General features: G+C 34.1%; 1 protein-coding gene across 1 annotated transcript in view; it reads right to left on the bottom strand.

Annotated features, from left to right (window-relative positions):
• Positions 1-23,216, bottom strand: part of LOC100370084 (uncharacterized) — a 113,639-nt gene that overhangs the window by 88,193 nt on the left and 2,230 nt on the right. The window contains exons 2-3 of the mRNA XM_085497000.1: positions 22,077-22,234; positions 2,000-2,180 (exon numbers count right to left, since the gene is read on the bottom strand). Of these exons, the coding sequence (XP_085353126.1) occupies positions 2,000-2,120 (121 nt within the window). The 5' untranslated portion in view covers positions 2,121-2,180; positions 22,077-22,234. The remainder of the gene's footprint in view (positions 1-1,999; positions 2,181-22,076; positions 22,235-23,216) is intronic.

Genomic DNA, 23,216 nt, shown 5'->3' with positions numbered 1-23,216 from the left:
ATAGGCTGTATGATTCCAAGCACACAAGATGACATATAACACATAGGCTGTATGATTCCAAGCACACAAGATGACATATAACACTTAGGCTGTATGATTCCAAGCACACAAGATGACATATAACACTTAGGCTGTATGATTCCAAGCACACAAGATGACAGTCAAAATCACACAATGTGATTTCAATCTTCTTCCACATATGATCTTTCAGCATTTTTTTTTTTTTTGGAAATGAGTAGAATTAGTTTGTTTCATTTGCTGATGAGGGTTAAGTTCAAGTACACTGTACATGTGTATTATTTATTTACACGTTAAATTGAAGCCTAAGAATAACGCACCACTATACTGAGTAGTTATAGTGCTGGTTGGAGAGATGACGATGGTATTCTGAGCAGGTCAAGTCAGGGCATTCTACAAAACATAAAACCCCAAGAGACACTGCTAAAGAAGTAGAATGCTATCAACATATTAACCCTTAATGCACAGCCATCATTCTGATTATACACAAAGATAGACTCCACAAAATTAAAGGCTCTGCAGGCAACTAACTACGTATGTTGTGTACAAGGTCACATAGTATAGTTATACAATGTATTTGTAATCAGTGTAACAGCATTGGTATTGTGGATATGTAATACTCTTTCTGACAGTTTGTCCAAAACATTTTAAACAAAAGTTTTATTTTTCACAAATAGTTTTTCCAACACAACCAATAAATGATTATACATTATACTGACAAATTCATTTTTTATATTTGAAAACAGACAACCTAAATTTGATAATCAACATTGCAAGTTTTATTTTTTAAGGTTTTAAGGAAGTGAAGATATCATGTGATTTTTTTTAGTTCTCTCTACTGAAAAAAAAAATATTTATTTTTATTTTCATCATATTAGTTTTTGACATAAACCAAACAAAATTTATATTTCTAAGGATGGAATATTATAAGCAGAGTGTACATGTATATCATGTATATATCCATCATTTGAAAGGCAGGTTTATCTTTATCTCCTACATTGTCTGATACGCAGAGTGCCTTACAGGAACCAGATGAGCTGATGAAAGATACTGAGTTTTGTTTTGTGGTATTTCATTCATGGTTGATCACAACGCAAAGTTCATAGAGAAGTCAGGGAAAGTGCATATACTGGTACAACAAAACACAAATGTCATGTCCCAGCTGGAACATAAAAAAAAAAATAATATACAACATTGTGCAAAGAATATCTTTATGTTTTATATGAGTATTTGTACAGCAATCTTTCTTAACCTTTTTACCACCAGTTCCCTCTATTCATCACAAATTCACAAAATAGTCCCTTTTATATCGCAACATTTTTTGAGTAAAAAGTGAAAATTGACTCAAAATTTGTCTGTTGGCTTCAAAATTAGGGTTCATCTCCAGAAATATTAAGAATATAAGAAACATAGTGTAAAAAAAAAATTGGGCAAGAAAGTCTGGTGGCGAAAAGATTGAACAGCCAAAGTTAGTCCACAATGGAAGCAACATATTTTTGAAATTTCAGGTATTTTAATAATTGCTTTGCATTTATAAGAAAATTATTATTCAATATTGAATATATTTTAAAACATATTACCCATTGAGCAGAAATCAACAAAAGAGCACACTGTAATAACATTTATCTTCATGTTTGTTATAGTTATTATGGAACTAAACAAAAATGCTTCAACCTGCTACATGTATGGAGAGTCATTATAATAAAAAGATGGTCACTCAGCCCTGTTACCGGGGTACTGGTCATCCAAAAAATTGGAAATACAAAAAAAAAAAAAATTGTACAGCATAGTTTAATTGCACATAGAGGTTCTGGAAAGGTGGTTGATAATATACTCATATCTGCTGTAGTGATGAGAAAATGCTGCTAACGCACATACATTACAAACAGAAAGCCCAAGATCAGTTCTCTTTACAGTCTGTACCTGACAGGCAACTGAAAAGAACATTGAAATTTGAATGTATTTATATCTACATTATTACCATTCACTTTAGCCTTGGAGAGTGCCTTATGTGACTGTTCTTCCTGCTGTTTCTTCGTCTGTGCTGTTTCATTTTTTTTCTTCTTGCCAGATGAGTTGTCTTTAGAAGCTCCGGTTCCCATGACAACAGGGCATTGTTGAGGTCCACACCGAGAAAAAGTATAACTTCAAAATTGTGCAGTCTGTAATTAAAGTATAAAGCAGATATTAGAAATGTGATAAAGGCCTGGATAATTCAACATTGAACGTTAACAAGTAACCAACATTGAACATTAACAAGTAACCAACATTGAACGTTAACAAGTAACCAATCATGGGGAATTTCTCCAGGCCATACAGTTTAGTAAAAACCTAGTTACCATGGTTGCATGCCTGTGAACTGCATGTTCGCCCTGCAATGATGAATTACAGTACTGTAGGACTACTACTTCAACAAATGATGTCTCGCATTGACATGAATGTTTTATACACTGTGATATATTTAACAGACTGCTGAGATTTACTCAATCCTTGTACCTCCTGGGTGTTTTTATATTTGTATTCATTCTAAAGACTCATGCCACTCATTTTAGGCAAGCACTAGAAAAAGTATTGAGAAGGATATGCTAATCAGGAATAGTTTTTTCAATATCAATATTAATATCAAAACCCAAAGCCGTAATTTATGCCATGTGGTTGTATAGTTATGACTGAAAACATGTTTGGTGACCCTGTGATATTGATCTTAGATGTTAACTTTTTCACCACCAGTTTCCTCTTTTCATCACAAATTCACAAAATAGTCTCACTTATAGTCTGCACTTTCCTTCAAAAGATTGGGACAAAAATAGCTGAAAACCGAAGTAAGTAAAAACCAAAAATTGACTCAAATTTTGTCTGTTGGCTCCGAAATTGGGGTTCATTTCCCGAAATATTGAAGAAATTAAAAAAAAAATGCAGAAAAATTTGAACAAAATCTGGTGATAAAATAGTTAAAGTCTAACCAGGTGTCTAGTGGATCACATGGGTAATATGTGGAAAGTTTTAAAGCATTATCTTTTTTTATTTTTTAGAGTTCTATTGCGAATATATATATTTTTGGACATACATGTAAACAAATAAATTCTTTGTAATATGCATGTTAACTTTTCCTAAACATTTAACCAGGTCTTGTGATTCGCACGAGGAACATGTGTGTAAACTTCAATGGAGCTCCATTGCGAACATACATTTTGACCATTTCCTGAAAATCTTACTACGTCTTGCAATTCTCATGGAGAACATAAATACATACATATCAGGCATAAATTAGATTAGACATCTGTATAATTATATGCACACAGTGAATTTTCGAGGTCCTTTCATAGTGTAATTACGGTTGTTTCACAGAAAAATAATAATTTAATTATACATATAGAATGTATGACTACATTGTATGAATGAAATACATGTATCTGTAGAAAACATTCAAGACCAAATTACGAAATGCATTTTAGCGTATAGTTTTTAATTATTTGTTATTTGATTAATTATGTTTCCTCTTGAAGCTGATCATGAGGGAATTGTAGCAGACACTGAAACCAATAATAATCATTCAGAACTGAAAAAAAACATCCCAAAAAGACACAGGCAGCATGTCATATGTAGTAAAGCTTCTACTCAGGAATGAAAAAAACATGTTTGGATGCCGTAGTGCAATCATTTTCATCTCAGTTTCTATGGAGATCTTCCCCAAGTGATAGCCTTATAGCAGCATGTAATGAAACTGGGCACACGATTGCAGGCGAAATGCCAAGAACAGGAAATTGAACAAATTCTGACTTTGATATCAAATATGTTTTGGTTGGGTACTATATGCAAGCTATTTTCAACAAAGAAACAAACAAGTGAGTTCATCTCGATGAGTAGCTAAATGCTAAGTGTAACGAGCAGGTACATGTATGTCAAGCTGAACTAACCATTGGAATACTTTATCAGCAATAATAATACTTTGCCAAATATAGTAATGTTTTGGTTAAAAAGTTATGCAAAATAGTTTAGAATAACAAATGATGTTATCTAATAATAAAAATAAAATATGTTTTTTACGTGAACAATGATAATGATATAACTTGGACAACATACATCACAGTCTGATATGCAATGCATTATGGGAGAGTATAATGAGAAAATATTATTTTACTGGAAACTGTATGAATTTTATTATATATATTTAACAAGTTTTAACAGTATAAGGACTCGTATGTATTACCATAATAACAATATATGACTTTTTCAGCCCATATCAGTAAGTAACATTTTATGAAGAAATAATCTCTAAATTTTGAATAATTGTGCCGTGACCTCAATTTGTAGTTTTCGTTATCTTGACGGCATGAACCTATAATAAAAGTATGGCTAAAATAACATATACTCTTCAAACTTTAAAGCTAGGTAAATCTTGGTTACACTTAGACTGTGCTGTAGCACCAACATGTATTTGTACACTGTAATTCAAGTAACCTTCAAATAAACATTGCTGCAATAAAGGCGTGTCTCTAGAAATCACATTCATTAGAAACATTTCATATGCCATAGCAACCTCACTAGTAGTGAAATTGTGGAATTTCAATTGTTATTTTATCTGAAAATATCAAAATAAAAGTCTGAGAAATAACGAAATAACTGTATGTTCATGAGTGAATTTGTTTCCATGCAGGGTATGAAGTTTGTTGTTAATAGTGTATTTTACAAAAATATACATACTATTACATCATCAGTTAAAATTCAAGAGCGTATTCTGACCAGCATTATTTTTCCGATGTATTGAAATATTTTTTAATAGAACTTATACTCTAGCTGAAGATGAATTGCAAGGCAGTGATGCATGTTCTTGGTATGCACGATGTATGAAGATGTTTTAAATTTTGTAAAAAACACACAAGCATTTAATTGATGGCTGACATTTTTTAGGCAAGGAGTCAAAATGCTCAGATGTAAATGTTTGATGATAAGTTGGATGTTCAAGCAGCCGTTAACATCCTTATCATTCACTAACACGTATGGAGAAAGACACTTATGCTATCTTACCGTCAAGAAAGAGAAGATACAATACTCTGCATATATATATATATTCCACTGTAAACTGGTAACGCGATCGCTATTGACAACACGTACAGCAAATAATACAGCCTGTACAGACCTATGTATTTGTCCACTCTTGTGGGATGCTCTATTATTTATGGGAATCCTAAGGTGGAGGCAGATGCAGGTGGTGCTGCCATAGCAATACAGGAAACACAAACATAGCGTAGCCATGGTGTGTTTTTTTTTTTTTACATTGCAAGGATTTTTAAGAGAGAGAATTTCCTCAACAAGGTAGAGAATTTTAATGACTTGTTGTGAGGCTCATTATGCATGGCAGGGAACTGATAATCGTGTAAGATATATTCATCTGTATAATAACTTTATTGAGATTAATTTTTCTGAATGAAACACAGCAGTGCTAATGATGTAAAGTAAATGAATTGTGCAAATTAATATTAGTGAGTACTAAGACGAATCTAATGTAGATATGGCTTTATATTAATTTTTTTTATTATAAGTAGAAATTTACCAATTCGGAATTAGATGTGAATATTCATTTAAAAAAAAACAACATGTTTTGCTTGTTGATGATGATGAGAGTAATTCATGTGAAGAGAATTCATTCTGAGCTTAAAATCACAGAATGAAAAGAACCAGCCTTCAGACCCTTCTTTTTCCACCTATGTGATCAGCTTTATGAAATACACATACATGCATAATTTGGGGTCTTTATACTCAGTATTACTTCTTTTTGCAAGCTTTTCTGAATTAACTGTTTTCTATTTTCACCTGATAGTGATTTCACTAAATTATTTAAATTTGTTTACATTACTATAATATAATTTTTTTTATTTACCCATTTTTTTCACTTTCACTTTATTTTCACTCACTTTGTCAATGGCAACTCAATTTATATTGCAAGAAATTGCCCATTCACAAGATACATTTAACATCATTTTTCCAATTAAAATTGAGATTGTCTCAGAAATAACCTTACCATATTTTCTCTATTAGAAGTGCATCTCCAATAGAAGCACATATATGTATACACTCAAAATTGCATTTGAAGTACCTATGCACTGAATCATTAAAATATGAGTTTATATTGAACATAGAAACACATCTGTAATTTTCATATTTTCAAGCACATGTGCTACTACAGGTAATATAGCAAATGTATAGTATACCTTAGTTACTATATTGAAAGCACAAACATATGACACCAAATTTATTACATAACAGCCTAAAATGATTTGTTAACATTTATTATGGTGTAATAAATGAAATTATAATTATTATACATAATGTATTTCAATTGAAAGTGCATATGAACCAAAAATCTGGTGGCTATATTGAAAATCATAAGAATATTCCTTAATTTTAACATTGTATCTCTGTAATTTATCTAAGTGTATGCACTACTAATAGAGCAAATATGGTTCATAATAATGAATAATGTTTTACTTTTAGGTATTATCTATACCCATTGGCACCATAAATATCACAACTACAAGATCAATATTACGGGGTTTAACACATGATCAAATATGTTAGTTCAAATTCTTGTATGGCTTACAGTGCATTTAATAATAAGGCAATTTCAGCATCAAACTTAACATACCACAAGTAATATATACTCGGCCCTGATAGGTCAGTTACTGGGTCAGGTTTTGCCACGAAAAATGCCCTAAAGGTGATCATCACAAAAGAACATAGTGACCCACTAAGCTATACGTCGACCAGACCCGACAGTCAAGCCATGTTTGTTTTACAAATATAACAAAAGCTTATTGTTCAAACTATTCAGGTCTTTGACATCGGATTTGTGGACACTGTTAATGTCATGCAGGACAAATGATAAAATAGAAAGGTGGGTGTGAGACATGTAAAGGGTTGAAGGAAACCATAGTGATGTTTGTTACAGCTATACCAGTCTGTTTTCTGACAAAAAGAATGCTCTTTTTTTCATACACCATTTTTAAATGGATAAATTGCTGGAGGTGGGTCTTTGTTATGAAAAGAATCAAACTGAAGTCATCAAGGTTAAATTTTCACAAAAAGAAAAAAGAAATTTATCACTTGACATTAATAGTTATAGACATCAGCAACAACATGTCATTCATTATATATCCATAATTTATTCACAACAGGCATACATGTGTCATTCTTCATTAATGCATTATCACGATGGTGATGAATTAAATTTATGTAAATTAACAAAAGATTATAACAGATTAATACAAATTATTAATCACTATTACTGATCATTAAACATCTGTCAGAGTATCTCCACAAATTACACAGCATCGTAATTTTCATATCAGTTCTGCATCCAACCTTATTAGGAAATGTGAACTCCAAATAAATAATAATATAGCTAAAAAGAGATGGATAGTGAACTTCCTGTCATGATAACTGTTATTGTGACTTCTGCCCAATATTTGCTCTCAGGGGATTACTGGAACTGAATATTTACATTAGAAGTTTTGCATTTATAAACAATAGGTCTAAAATAGAAATGAAAGTTAATAACGATTGTGCAATAAAATTCCAACTGACTTGCTCTTTAAAAGACCAGAAAAGAATAAGATAAGAAAACAAACATGTATGTTTATCAGTGACATTTGAATTCAACCTGGTAATTAAAATTAGCATTTTCAAAACCACTTCAATGGTTTTTGCGACTAGAATAAGAAGAAAATAAAAATACCTACAGCTTATTTGGCCACCTGTTGTCAGGTTAGGAATAATTTCTACCAAAGTAACCATTTAGTTAGCTCCAGTTTCAGCATAAAATTATTGTCAACAGCTTACCATCATGCTTCAGTGTTTTTGAATGCATAATATGCAATACATAATTCATGCATGATTATGGCAATTGCGTCATCATGACTGCCGCCAACACATGCCGAAATGAAAGGGCAAAGCTGCATTTGGCTGCAAGTACCGGATCACACAATATAGTTTCCTCTTGAAAAGTTCATGGCATCATCACTCTTGTAAAATTTTGTTTGCAGAAAAAGTGTTCACTTGGCATTTACTCGTATGTGTACTGAACATGGCAGAACCCGTCATAAGGTAGCCTTGCAAAAAGTCGTCCAATGTTGTTTATTTTTCTGTTGTTTTTGAAATTTTGACAACTACCAATATAATATTTCACCACAAGTTCTCTCCCCATCAAGACACCCATTGTCTGAAGTCATAGAGATGAAAGGATTCCCTTTTAACTTCATGGTTGGAATTTTGGCAAGTAAAATTGAAAAAATTAATAAACAGAGCCAAACACTATTTGCATGATATGTATAATAATAAGATTACTCATTGCAAACAGTTTAATTGTCACTGAAAGGCATTTGAAAAAAATAAATTGTGTGAGAGTTGCTGCGTCTTGGTGTCTTTAGGAATTTGCAAGCTACAAAATTTCCGTTTATGATTTCCCCTGACACAGAGAAATTTATCTCCAGCATAATGAATCTGTGTAGAGGATTTCCTGAAGATATAACAATATATGTACTCTGACAGTAGGCAGTCACATCGACTGTCAATCGAAGCAATCTTCATGTATCCCTTGCAGTGTGATAACCCTCCATTACAACTTCAAGGGTTAAAAACTAATGAGGTAAATAGTTCATAAATTACTTTATGATGAAAGTTAATAAATACAATTAGATGACAGTGTAAAGTCTTCTACAATACAAGTTATAAATTAAGCTGTGAAATAACTATAGCCAGTAACTCAGTATGTGTCAATTTCAAATTGAAAGTATAAGCAAACTTCGGAAAATGGATAAACACTTGAGAACTAAGTAAAGTACATAGTAGTAAATTAAACACCTTAAGAAACAGACTTTGAATGATATTCGCTACACAATATGTAGCAATATACATGTAGCCTTGTAGCTGGAATCACACTCAAAAGAAAAGCTGTAACGCCACTCGTAGTAAGTGGAAAATGCAATTTAAGTTGATGGAATGTACAGATTATTAAGACCATTACTGCTATTAAGGAAAAGGAATTTATGTGTTAAACGTATTGGGAAGTGCACCTTGTCACTTGCAATTATCAGTTCCACATATATCTAGTATGGTTACTAATGGTAACTGGTATGTCAGACTGTCAAGTTTCTAGACCTATCTGTATAGTCCTACAAGTAGGTATAAGGCATTTATGGGGACAACATTTATTATTATTTAGATTGTACCGATATATCATACATGTATTATACGTCATATATATCATATACCTATATGTATATATTATATACATTGTATACCGATATATCATATACATAAAAATCACATACATCATATACATCATATAATTGTATTGTTTAAAGTGAATGTTAAAATTTAAATGTTTCAGTGTTTCAAATGCTATGTATTTGACTTTAAGACAAGGTCTCATTAGTGATATATAATTACAAGCACATACTATTTTCTATGGACAAGCAAATATTATTTTCTCTGTATAAGCATATATCGTTTTCTATGGACAAGCACATATCGTTTTCTATGGACAAGCAAATATCGTTTTCTATGGACAAGCAAATATTATTTTCTATGGACAAGCAAATATTATTTTCTATGTATAAGCATATATCATTTTCTATGGACAAGCATATATCATTTTCTATGGACAAGCATATGTCATTTTCTATGGACAAGCATATATCATTTTCTATGGACAAGCACATATTATTTTATTACATGTACATATTACTACATGCATTGTGTTCAAAAGCATATGTAAATACCACTATGCCAGTTACACATGTACATGCTTCTGTAGTTCTGACAAGCTGTTAAACAAATATACCATTTTACAGGACTCGCTGAAGGTGCTACATGTAGTAAAAAAAAGTTCCTTGTTGAATGTTTTGTTTAAAAATAGATCACACTAACAAATAAATATTTCACAACTTTAAGTGTTTTATATCACAAATGTTGTACTCACCAGATTTGATTGTAATAAAGATTTTAAAAACTTGTAAACCTGTAGATTATGAGAACACTCCTACCAGGTAGCAGTGCCGTGACCTTAAACAGGTCAGGTATATTGTTATACAGACATATCATAAACAACTTGTTGAGTGATATCACTAATCCTTGACAACACCTGATAAACTCAAAGCAAGCAAAGCCAATGATATTACCAAGCACATTAAAGATGAATGTAGGGCAACATAATCAATTTCCAAGTTACAACGAAGTAAATTTTAATATTTCTATATCTGTGAAACCAATCTGATTTAAATCTGAACATCTGATGTAGGCATAGGATCCATTTTTTTTTCATTTTTGATTTATTGTTATTTTTGACTATTTTTTTATATCATATCTTGGTCATCTTAACTACTGTAGTTATGGCAACCTAAATACAATATATAAAAATAACAGAAAATAACGCACCAAAAAATAATAAATAAACAAAAATAAAAATAAATTATGGAAAATAAAATAATCAAAAAAATATTGATACTTTGAATTTTATTCAGATTGCTGTGGAACTATGAGTAGATGCCAGAAAATCTCAAATAAATAAACTTATTATTATTGAATGAGGAATTAGTCGTGTAAGCCGTGTTGTGAGGTGTTATTTGAAATACCATGGTGACGACGATACTGTATACGCAGGCAACACAAGTTATATGTCACTTAGATAAACCAAAGTACAAATGTTGCATCCTGACCTAAGAAGCTTAAGAACTGAAAAATGGTGTAATCAGGCGAGTAATTCGCACAAATATAAAGGTTGGTTGAGAAATGAGGGTAACTGACAACCTTTGAATGGTCTGCATTTTAGTACGATGCTATCAAATAAACCTATGGTAACCAAATCAGAGTTTAAGTTCAAAGGGTAATTTGGAATAGCAGTAAAAACTAGGACAATTTATTTACTACTACATGTAGATGTAGGAGTGTGATATAATATTCAAGATCCAATATTGGGAAAATGTCCCCAGCAGTAATCAAACTAATAAGATTTTCTATTAAACAAACCACAAAAAATGTGAACAGATTATTTTGAAGTAGACTAATTTATCGAAATGTCATAGTTGAATAATCTATAGAAACATAGTTAAACTATGGTTTCCTTGCCCTTTGTTGGCAAATGACAAATTTCACTCATACAATTCCTGTATTCCAAATTGATAGCATTTGCATGTTTATAATTTGTGTGCATTCAGATATTGCATGAGCTGGCATCAACAAATCGGAAGGGAAGACAGATTTCAAATGTTCCAATCGTGCAGAGTTGTAGTACACCTATCATCTGTGTTTCCAACTCACAACATAAAAAAATCACCTCAAATAAAAGGGCCATCATCTGCAACTAACTCGTATCAGCCTCTGAAAATTTGCTCATTGTTCTGCCTAAGCAAGAAAAGTCAGCAAGCAAATTATCTTTGCCTAGCATGATATTTTAACATTGGGGGAGGGGGGTTGGAGTTAAAAACAATGTTACTGTGATATTTACTCAGCGAAACCCACACATAGCATACAATATTTCTATCAGCTGTATTATCTAGTTCTTCTATCTGCCTCTTTTGTACCCATCCATTCTCAGTTCACTATCTGTTAAAAAACTGTTTTAAATATGCCACTAACTTCTCCCAGGGTTACATGTCTATTGTTTTGTTTTTACTTTTTATATTTTGTTCCTACCCTATCTTTGCAAATAGAATTACATCACATCTGTTGGTAATTCGGGAATCAGAAGTTGTCCCCTTCATTTCACCATGAGCAAAACCAAATTACATGTAATTTAATAAATAATCTTGGAAAGACAATGATCAGTTCAGTAGTACATGTAATATGAATTATAGAATGATTCATAGCAAGAATATGTTTAATATGCTGGCAATGCAAAAAACAAAAGTCATTATTGTTGATTTACAGAATTCATAGAATATATGAATAATATATTTGTTTCTATCAAAAATTACCGAAACATTTTACTAACATATGAGTTATCAAGTTCAATAAACATATAAAGTTTGAACATGAGCGGTCTGAGCATGTCCAATATATGGATCGAGAAGTGCAGAAAACAATTTTGTCAATAACTTATGGTATTTTTCCACGAGATACAAGAAAATCTTATGAACATTATAACCAAGTTTGACATTGTTTGGATAACAATTATTCAAGTTATCACACAAACACATTTCTTAATGGCAACATCACCGACAGACAATTAAGTTTCCTAATATACCTCACCCTTCATAACATTTTGGGCAAGGCAAAAAGAAATGTTCTGTTTCATGCTCAACTACCCAACCATGGTGATGCTATTAAGGCACCTAACAAATAACTACCCAGACAGTCTACACTAGCACAGATTGCAGAAATAGCTGGGGTATGTATATAATAATGTACCTACCAATCCATGTCTTGAATCAGAATGTCTAATATTACCTGTGTGCAAGCCAGCTGTTGGCTTTCGCTGTCACGCAACAATGCATGTTAAACTATACATATAAGGTAACTGAGTGGTGACTTCCTTCATGAAAACTTGTTCTAATGTTTGTTTCAATGTGGCATCTCCATTAAAGACATGAATGTGTTATAATTGATTTTAGTTTATCTGGCGATAAATGGTAGCTAGTTTTAATATAAAAGGTGCTGCATGGTTGGTTTGCACATTACATTGTTGTTTTATCGCCATTGAGTTATCAAACTTCAATCAGTTACAATGTAGTTACAAATATTATGTGAAAGTACAAATATTTAAACTAACTGACATGAATACCAATATGGACATCTACATGTATTTGGTTTTGGTTTTCGGTCACGTAATACATAGACACTTACAGTGCCCAGAACCAGACTCAAGACATATGGCAATCTCTCATTCTGACATCATCATTGGGCATCATTGTGATGGATATTAGGCGCTATACAATTATTATGTAACATGGAAAGTATTATTTTAAATATGCTGAATTGAAAGCTGTCATAAGCCATTGATATTCCTGGCATTTATTTGAATTGTCAACTGTTCTTGGAAAGAAACAACATTTCACATTGGAGACTGATTGAGCAGGAATAAAAACAGTGCTTCAAAAGTTTCTCCTTACACCATAGTGGATTTGTATCACTGCATCCACAGGTGTCACAACATTTCTCATCTACTTTCAGTCATATCATGTACATGTATATTTTATGTGTACATGTATTGATATTAGTTTTCATTATAAAATTTGAAAGAAGATTTTATGCTTGTAATGAATGCATGGTAAATTGTTAAACTATTTCCACCTCTCCCATGCAGGGCTAATGTGCCCGAGTGGTGGTATCACAGTCACTGAATAAGCTGATTGGCGATCCACTGGGGAAGCAAACAATCATTTTGTTGGCTGTTGTCAAAGCAACGGCTGGACAGAATTTTAGAGTGCAGGTCAAGTTTGAAAGTCATCAGCACAGTCAAAAAAATCACAGAAGAGTTGATACAAATGATGGGACAGGCAGAGGCACAGACAAACAAAACAGACTGACAAGTATACACATGTAGTGACTATCACCATTAACATCTCTCAATGTACATGACTCATCAAGCTAAAAAGAGAAAAACTGAATTTATGCCAACTTCTTATTACTGTATTCACTTTTATGTACACAACGAACAATGAAATAAGAATCATATTATTAAAGCAGGGGAGTCGTCACCTACACATGCATCAGATGGCCATAGCGTGTTATTGTTTACAAACAAGTGCCTACCTATGAGCCTTTGAGATTTAGCGTGTGTTGTTATCGCTTGGTCTCAATTCCCACGTGTGCGCAGTTGATGAAGTATGATTAGTCACTTGAACTTCCAAGAAAACTATCGATTATTGTATGGTTACTGTAAAGGGGGTAATTATTCACTGGGTTTTAATTTAGCTTATTTCGCTGACTGGAAAAATGCGCTAAATTAAAACCCAGTGAATATGTAAAATTTAGCATAGAACACATTATCTAAATGACGAAACCGTGAATTTAAAACCCACTGAATATGCCCGAAATGGTAAATCAGTGAAATTTAAACCCAGTGAAAATTAGTCATTTTACAGTATTATGCAAATTGGCTGTCATGTTTGGGAGAACACTACAACCTGTATCTGTAACTGGCTACTGTGAAAACATTTATTTTTTCACTGATATTCAATTTCTTATTTTGGTATTTCAAGCATAATAATTATTAGGTTTTAAATTCACAAATTTGCAACAGATGAAACATTTTCCATTGTACTTTTACACAGTATATTTGGGACTACTGTAGAATACTTTATTTTCGATTGAAATTTATTTTTGCTATTTTCGCTGAAGGAAAGATTCAGTGAAAATAAAATCCAGCGAATATAGTTTTTTTCCTATATTTTACATTCAACTTGTCAAAAATCAGGGAAAATAAATTCCATACAAAACACACAAAAAGTTGTTTCAGCAAAAATTAATTCCAGCTAAAATAAAGTATTTTATAGTATTTAAGTTAGTGACATATCTGTGAAAACAGTCTAATTAAAACCCAGTGAATAATTCATTTACAGTATAAAGTGTACCATGTGACACACACATTATGCCATTAGATCACTGTGAATGTGAGTATTCCACTTAAAAGAGTTTCCAATCATCTACTTGATCCATAGTATACTGAAGTACATGCACATCAACACTCGATCAGATCAGTGCATACTATAATGGAATGTAATTACATATAATACCAGACACAAACTGGTGAACAAGGAACTTATCCAAAAGAAAACAAGCCAATCACTAGCAGATAAAAGCAGGTACTTGTAAGAGATTCATATTCTGATCAAAATTGATTTTTTCCTTGCATTGGAGAAATTGTATGAAATGTACACAATACTTTGTAAACAATTCACAATAGTGTTAGTGTTATTGGAAAAAGAAGAAAGATACAGTGATCAATATCCAATATGGGTTGTCATGGAGATGTAAATATCTAATAAGCATCTTCTATGAAATGCGACTGCTTCCACACTTGAAAAATTGCTGGATGTTTTTTAATTAATTTTTGCATAAGAGTTTTTTTAGTGTGACTAATGATATCAGGGACATGTGTTGCAACAATATTGCAGATTGCAGACTGCTATTGTTTCTATAATAGTTACTATAATTGTTACCCAAGAATATGTGAGATCAAGCGAGTCAATTTCTGCACTTTGTGCATAATTGAAAACATTTCCCAGTCTGAAAACCTACAATTAAACAAATTAAATATTATAACCAAATTAATTTGAAAATATCATGTTGGTGTACATATTTCCAGTGGATTGTTTTTTTAATTTATATAATTTCCTCATGACAATGTCAACTAAGAGTGGATTAGTCTCTAGACTTTAAGAATCTAGAACATGATGACAGACATTAATAATGAATGTTTACCATGGGAAGTTGTAATCTTATTACAAATGCAATGAAGCATGTATCAGGAAGATTATATTCAAATATTACCATCCAACATATTCACACCACATGTCATTGTATTATGTTAAATTAAAGAAAAACCTAAAATAAACTGTAATGTCTATTCTTTTTTGTTCACACATATAACAAGTACACATAATTTATTATGAAACATGTTTATATATATCTTTGATATATAGATGTCGTTCTAACTGAAAATCTGATCTGTGAGTGGAGGTGTGACAGCAGGTGGATAAGATAGAAGGTAGGAGGGATCAGGAAAGCAGCTGAGTTGCAGAGGTGGGCATACCAGGAAACCTGGGTGGAGGTGTGACAGAAGGTGGTTGACATAGAAGGTACAGTAGGAGGGATCAGGAAAACAGCTGAGTTGCAGAGGTGGGAGTACCAGGAAACGTGGGTGGAGGTGTGACAGAAGATGGTTGGCATAGAAGGTAGGAGGATCAGGAAAACAGCCGAGTTGCAGAGTTGGGCATACCAGGAAACCTGGGTGGAGGTGTGACAGAAGGTGGTTGGCATAGAAGGTAGGAGGATCAGGAAAACAGCTGAGTTGCAGAGGTAAACATCCCAGGAAACCTGGGTGGAAGTGTGACAGAAGGTGGTTGGCATAGAAGGTACAGTAGGAGGGATCAGGAAAACAGCTGAGTTGTAGAGGTGGGCATACCAGGAAACCTGGGTGGAGGTATGACAGAAGGTGGTTGACATAGAAGGTACAGTAGGAGGGATCACAAAAACAGCCGAGTTGCAGAGGTGGGCATACAAGGAAACCTGGGTGGAGGTGTGACAGAAGGTGGTTGACATAGAAGGTACAGTAGGAGGGATCAGGAAAACAGCTGAGTTGTAGAGGTGGGCATACCAGGAAACCTGGGTGGAGGTGTGACAGAAGGTGGTTGGCATAGAAGGTAGGAGGATCAGGAAATCAGCCGAGTTGCAGAAGTGGGCATACCAGGAAACCTGAGTGGAGGTGTGACAGATGGTGGTTGGCATAGAAGGTAGGAGGATCATGAAAACAGCCGAGTTGCAGAGGTGAGCATACCAGGAAACCTGGGTGGAGGTGTGACAGAAGATGGTTGGCATAGAAGGTAGGAAGATCAGGAAAACAGCTGAGTTGCAGAGGTAAACATACCAGGAAACCTGGGTGGAAGTGTGACAGAAGGTGGTTGGCATAGAAGGTAGGAGGATCAGGAAAAGAGCTGAGTTGCAGAGGTGAACATACCAGGAAACCTGGGTGGAGGTGTGACAGAAGATGGTTGGCATAGAAGGCAGACGGATCAGGAAAACAGCAGAGTTGCAGAGGTGGGCATACCAGGAAACCTGGGTGGAGGTGTGACAGAAGGTGGTTGGCATAGAAGGTAGGAGGATCAGGAAAACAGCTGAGTTGTAGAGGTAAACATACCAGGAAACCTGGGTGGAGGTGTGACAGAAGGTGGTTGGCATAGAAGGTAGGAGGATCAGGAAATCAGCCGAGTTGCAGAAGTGGGCATACCAGGAAACCTGAGTGGAGGTGTGACAGATGGTGTTTGGCATAGAAGGTACATTAGGAGGGATCAGGAAAACAGCCAAGTTGCAGAGGTGGGCATACCAGAAAACCTGAGTGGGGGTGTGACAGATGGTGGTTTACATACATGTAGAAGATAGAAGGATCAGAAAAACAGCAGAGTTGCAGAGGTGGGCATACCAGAAAATCTGGGTGGAGGTGTGACAGATGGTGGTTGGCATAGAAGGCAGACGGATCAGGAAAACAGCCGAGTTGCAGAGGTGGGCATACCAGGAAGCCTGGGTGGAGGTGTGACAGAAGGTGGTTGGCATAGAAGGTAGAAGGATCAGGAAAACAGCTGAGTTATAGAGGTAAACATACCAGGAAACCTGGGTGGAGGTGTGACAGAAGGTGATTGGCATTGAAAGTAAGAGGATCAGGAAACCAGCTGAATTAGGGAGGTGGACATACCAGGAAACCTGGGTGGAGGTGTGACAGGAAGTGGGTACCATAGAAGGTAGGAGGATCAGGAAACCAGCCGAGTTTGAGAGGTGGACATACCAGGAAACCTGGCTGGAGGTGTGACAGAAGATGGTTGGCATAGAAGGTAGGAGGATCAGGAAAACAGCCGAGTTGCAGAGGTGGGCATACCAGGAAACCTGGGAGGAGGTGTGACAGGAAGTGGGTACCATAGAAAGTAGGAGGATCAGAAAACCAGCCGAGTTTGGGAGGTGGACATACCAGGAAACCTGGCTGGAGGTGTGACAGGAAGTGGGTACCATAGAAAGTAGGAGGATCAGAAAACCAGCCATGTTTGGGAGGTGGACATACCAGGAAACGTGGCTGGAGGTGTGACAGATGGTGGATACCATAGAATGTAGGAGGATCAGGAAACCAGCCGAGTTTGGGGGGTGGACATACCAGGAAACCTGGCTGGAGGTGTGACAGATGGAGGATACCATAGAAAGTAGGAGGATCAGAAAAACAGCTGAATTGGGGAGGTAGACATACCAGGAAACTTGGGTGGAGGTGTGACAGATGGTGGGTACCATAGAATGTAGGAGGATCAGGAAACCCACTGAGTTGGGAAGACAGGAAGACCAGAAGATTTGGAGTTAGGATGCTGTGGAATGGTCTGGAAACCTACATTCTGTTGGGCTTTGATGGATGGTGAAAGGATCAGAAAACCTGGGTTGGAATAGGATCATGAGAGGTAAAAGTAGTTGGAAACCAGCCGAGTATTGGGATGAGATAGGCGGTGGAAAGGAAAGAAGAATAAAAAGGATGAAAGGATCAGAAAACCTGGGTTGCACTGGGATGGGATACGAGAATGCTGGAAGGTAGAAAGATTAGGAAACTTGGGATGTGGTGAGTTGGGAGGTGGAAGGATCTAAAAACATGGGTTGGAATAGAATGATGTTCTAGTAGATAGATCAAGAAACACCAGGGTGTGTGTGCAAGACTTCTATCAGAGACTTTATAATTAGGTAATCAGTTCCATGCAAATTGAAGTACACTGTAGCTGTATATACATGTACCAAGACAGGCTAACTGTTTGTCTACACATACGTGTGATTTATACGTGTAGCTTTATACAACATAGATGAGATGCCTGTCTGTTCACATGTACCTGTAGCTCTATACCAATACAGATGAGATGCCTGTCTGTCCACATGTACCTGTAGCTCTATACCAATACAGATGAGATGCCTGTCTATCTACAAGTACCTGTAGCTCTATACAACACAGATGAGATGCCTGTCTTTGTACAAGTACCTGTAGCTCTATACCAATACAGATAAACTGCCTGTTCACATGTACATGTAGCTGAACACAGAGACAGATGAGCTATGTCTAAATGTACACGGGAAGCTTTTCCAATTATGCATGTCAAGTTTGTCTATACATGCTCTACATGGCACCACTAGTACTACAGATGAAATGTCATTGCAATTTCGCATCACTTGGCAGTGCAAATTAATCTGTCTTTGTGGGAGTGTAACACAGAGGAAATTGCACTGCCCTTCTTCAACTCCACCATACATATCAATATTGTTAATGGATTTTGTCATAAATTATCGCCCACAGACATTGATAATTTAAATGCATTTGCACAGACTACATTTCATTAAAGCTGCAGAACCTAAATCCCCATCTAATGAATCCCTGTCCAGTGAAATCTGCACTGCTACAAAATTTAATAATTTTCCACACTTTCAAAAATTAGGTTCTGATGAAACGTTAAGGTACTGTAGAATTCTTTATTTTCGACATTTTCACTGAAGGGATGATTCTGTGAAAATAAAATCCAATACACTTTTTTTCCTATATTTCACATTAAACTCATCAAAAATCAGTGAAAATAAATTCCACACAAAACGCCCAAAAAGCCTTTTCAGCGAAAATTAATTCCAGCGAAAATAAAGTATTCCACAGTAATTCAATAAAAGTTTTTACTTTTGCTCATTTACATGTTTTTTACTCTTAAAATTACACATAGATGTTACATAGGTTTATCATTGATCATATGTGGTGTTGTATTCTTCCACTTACAGGAGGTTGTCATTGCTGGCTATGCTTTTTTGTAGTTCGATATCAATTTTAATGCAGCCACGTTTTTTGATGGCAAACTCACCTCAAGTCATTTCAATCTATTTTCAGATACATTTATTTATTGTAGTGGTTAGAAAATGTGTTTCTAGTAGATCAATTGAGGTTTTCAGTTCCTACATATACATGTACTCAACGCATGACTTTAATAATAGTTTGATAATATGGTAAATTTATGGTTATACATTGTATATTAATTACCTTTGCTTGAATGTACCACACGGTAGGTGAATATCCCTACACTGTAATATAAATATTATTTTGCAATCTGATAAAATATAAAATGCCTCCCCCCCCCCCTCCGTCCCAATGGAATTTTCAATAACAAATATAGTAAACCAGCTGTGCTCAAAGATGCCTGGGGATGACAATGGCTGACTTGTAGCCATTTAATCATAATTCTTTTGATGCATTGCATTTTTTCTGCCAATATTTTGGTGCAAAGTTGCATATATGTTTCTAAAATTTTAAATAATTTTGGATATAATGGACTTAATTTTTCATTGCCTACAGCTCTTGAACAAAATTTATAGATTTATTATTTTCTAAATGTTGACTTTGTTGTTCGAAGAATTAAGATGTTCAGCTGTATAAATTCACAACAAACTTTTAAAGATTAAGAATTTACATAAAATATGCACGTGTGAACTGTGACCGCTACCATCTGCCTTTTATATCAGTATAAGTACTCCATTTGGTTCATTAATTTTTTTCACAAACATACTTAAAAATAATTCTGAATAATAATTTAATATTGCAATTTTAATACAATACCCAATATACTCTCAAGTTATTTAGTATTCACAGCATGAATATTATTATTCAGTTATTTAGTATAACTCGTCATAGTCAAATAAATTGAAAGAGAGCTCATTATATTACCATTATCATGAGTTACCACATGTATGAGGCCACCAAATTTTTGAACAAATTTTATACCTAATTTTTTGCTACACAAAAATACTGAAAAAATATTTTTATCTTTTTTTTTAACATATTTGATATATCATGTTAAAGGATGAAGAACATGAAATAAAAATTTGGGGCCACCATATTTTAGAAAAAATTGGTCAATAAAATACAGTGAAAATAGCATGTTTTGTCTGTTTTGGGGAATTTTACCATTGTTTTCTATGGTAAAAATATATCTAAAAATTTTGCTCAGTGACGTATGGTAAATTAAAGATACTCAGTGTCTTGCAAGCTATTTTTAATGTCAAGAAGTATTAAAATATTAACAATATTTTTAGTTGGTTTTTAACGAGGAAATATGTTTTTATTGTGGTCGATGAAAATCACTGCAAAAATGGCATTTTATGCATACTATTTTACCATTTTTCTCAACAACCAGATTTTTACACTAAATATTGTCATTGCTATATGCGCTAAAATATACACACATTTCAAAAACTCGCAAGTAGCATTTAAGACTAACTGTTACATAATTTAAGATATTCAACAATTTATTTTATGGATATATCAATTCATAATTATTATGAAAAATTTCAGTCTGTTAATGTAGCACAAATACACTAGGAAAATAATGGTGTTGATGTGAATGTTTGCTTTGACTCGAATGTTGACAAAAAACTATTCTTAACAGCTGACATTTTCTTTTAGAGGAACTAAAAAACGTTTTTCTTATTGTTCATTTGAAACATGATAGATATCATAAAAATAAAATAGCGAATACTAAAACCTGACTCGTGTATTTGTGTTCAAACTATGCCTCTTGTAGTACTCATTATTTCATTTCCTTCCAGAAGGAAATATATTCATTAAAATAAGGGTATTCTGTGATTAGCACTTGGCCTATAATGACCTATCTGGTAATTACTTTCCTGACACATTTTCGTGTTGTACTACTTTTAAGTATCTGTATGTATACATTGATGCCAGAAACTGTCCAGCAAACGAAAAATTTACCCTCGAAATGAGCTACTGGGGGGTAAACAAATAAATAATATGAAATTTTGATGAAATAAAAATCTTTTGAATGCATATATTTTCTTTGTAACTACTACAGTACATGTACAAAAAACACGATGTGGTGACCGGGATTCATGTACGACCAACGCCAACTAGCGAACATCGTCGACGAGACAGTTGGTCTCAGAATCGGAGAACGACAAAGTTTACTTGGTCCGAGAATAAATAATAAAATATTACGATAAAATAAATTTAAACTTGTATCTACTTGCAATACAGACAAATCGCACAGACTATGACGCATAACCAGGATTGGGTATACTAGAAATGCGCAAAAAATGACTTTCCACAGCGTCGAATGATAACTATATAGATACACTACAGACACGAAATACTGTCAATGAATATATATGACAAGTAATCTTTTTTTTAATCCCTACACAGTAACACTGTCGAACAAGAGAAGTAACATCGAGAGATACTTCCATTAAGTACATGTATGTGGGAGCCAATATAAACGAACAGTAACAGTGAATAACAGAACTCAGTACTAAAGACGACAACATAAGAGACAACTACTTACGGAACTCTGGGTGTCAAGCACTGAACACATTCGACTGCTCCGCCATTTTGACGTGTTGTGTTGTTATGAGCCTCGCTTTCAGCTCAGTTACTTCGTATCCCAGTTCGTGTCCATGCGTCTATTGTTATGGTAATGTGGCATTGTTATGTGCGCTACCCCTGAAAACAATGTATGATACTATACTCATTACGGCAAACAACCTTTTGTATGCGGTGCCGGGATTGTCAAGTTAGTCAACGCACAGTCCCCCAAGTCGAGGGACTGTGATCAATGGTAATTTTCTTTCGCTGATGTTTGGAAAAATACGAAGTATATATTTTGTTTCACGCACAGATAAATTGGAAAATATGTTATTACTCAAATAGACTGGCTTTATATTGAGCTAGGACTCCTTATTTCGGTAATCGCTCAGTTTTGCAAATTCATGAGTTAAAGTGTTGAATTACATAATTTTCCCGCCAAAATATTTGTGTTGTTTATTATTAAAATATTGCGTGTATCAAAATAAATCATGTAATACATCTCATGAAACTGTTCAATTTTAAATCTGTTTTCAGAATTAAAATAAAAGCAGCTTTATTGTGGTATACATGTATAACACTATGGGTTCGGGAACAGTGTAAATAAGTCACAGAATTTTAATTGATTTATATAAAAATCGCAAAAAAAAATTAACTAAAATAATGATATTTCAAAGAGTCCGATTAGTAATTTGGATTATACATGAAAACACCTTTCATACTATGGTGTAATGCATGATAATTCTTTATACAATTCATATTTTTAAAAAATAACATTAATTTGGTGGTGGAAATGGCGTAATTTGCTCTTCAATCCATTATTTTCCAAACCCACTCAAAACTAGACGATTACCCAAATTTTGCCTTTTTCACGCATTGAATAAAGAGTCATCATACAAACGATGTCTCAATAATATCCTTTCTGGGTGGCATTAGCTCAATATGAAGCCGGTATAAAGAAAAAAACACATTTACAATTGTTTCTACATTATCGTAGTATGTAACTTCTATTCAAATTCATGTATATTCGCTTGGTAATGTTTTTGTTTTGTTTTTTCTTATTATTATTCAAGTTGTGGGGGGGGGGGGCTATCCAGAAGAAAAAATACAAATCGAGGTC

This window comes from Saccoglossus kowalevskii, chromosome 3 (genome assembly GCF_978046115.1).
Source record: "Saccoglossus kowalevskii chromosome 3, keSacKowa6.1, whole genome shotgun sequence".
NCBI lineage: Eukaryota > Metazoa > Hemichordata > Enteropneusta > Harrimaniidae > Saccoglossus > Saccoglossus kowalevskii.
This window is presented reverse-complemented; position numbering and strand designations above follow the sequence as displayed.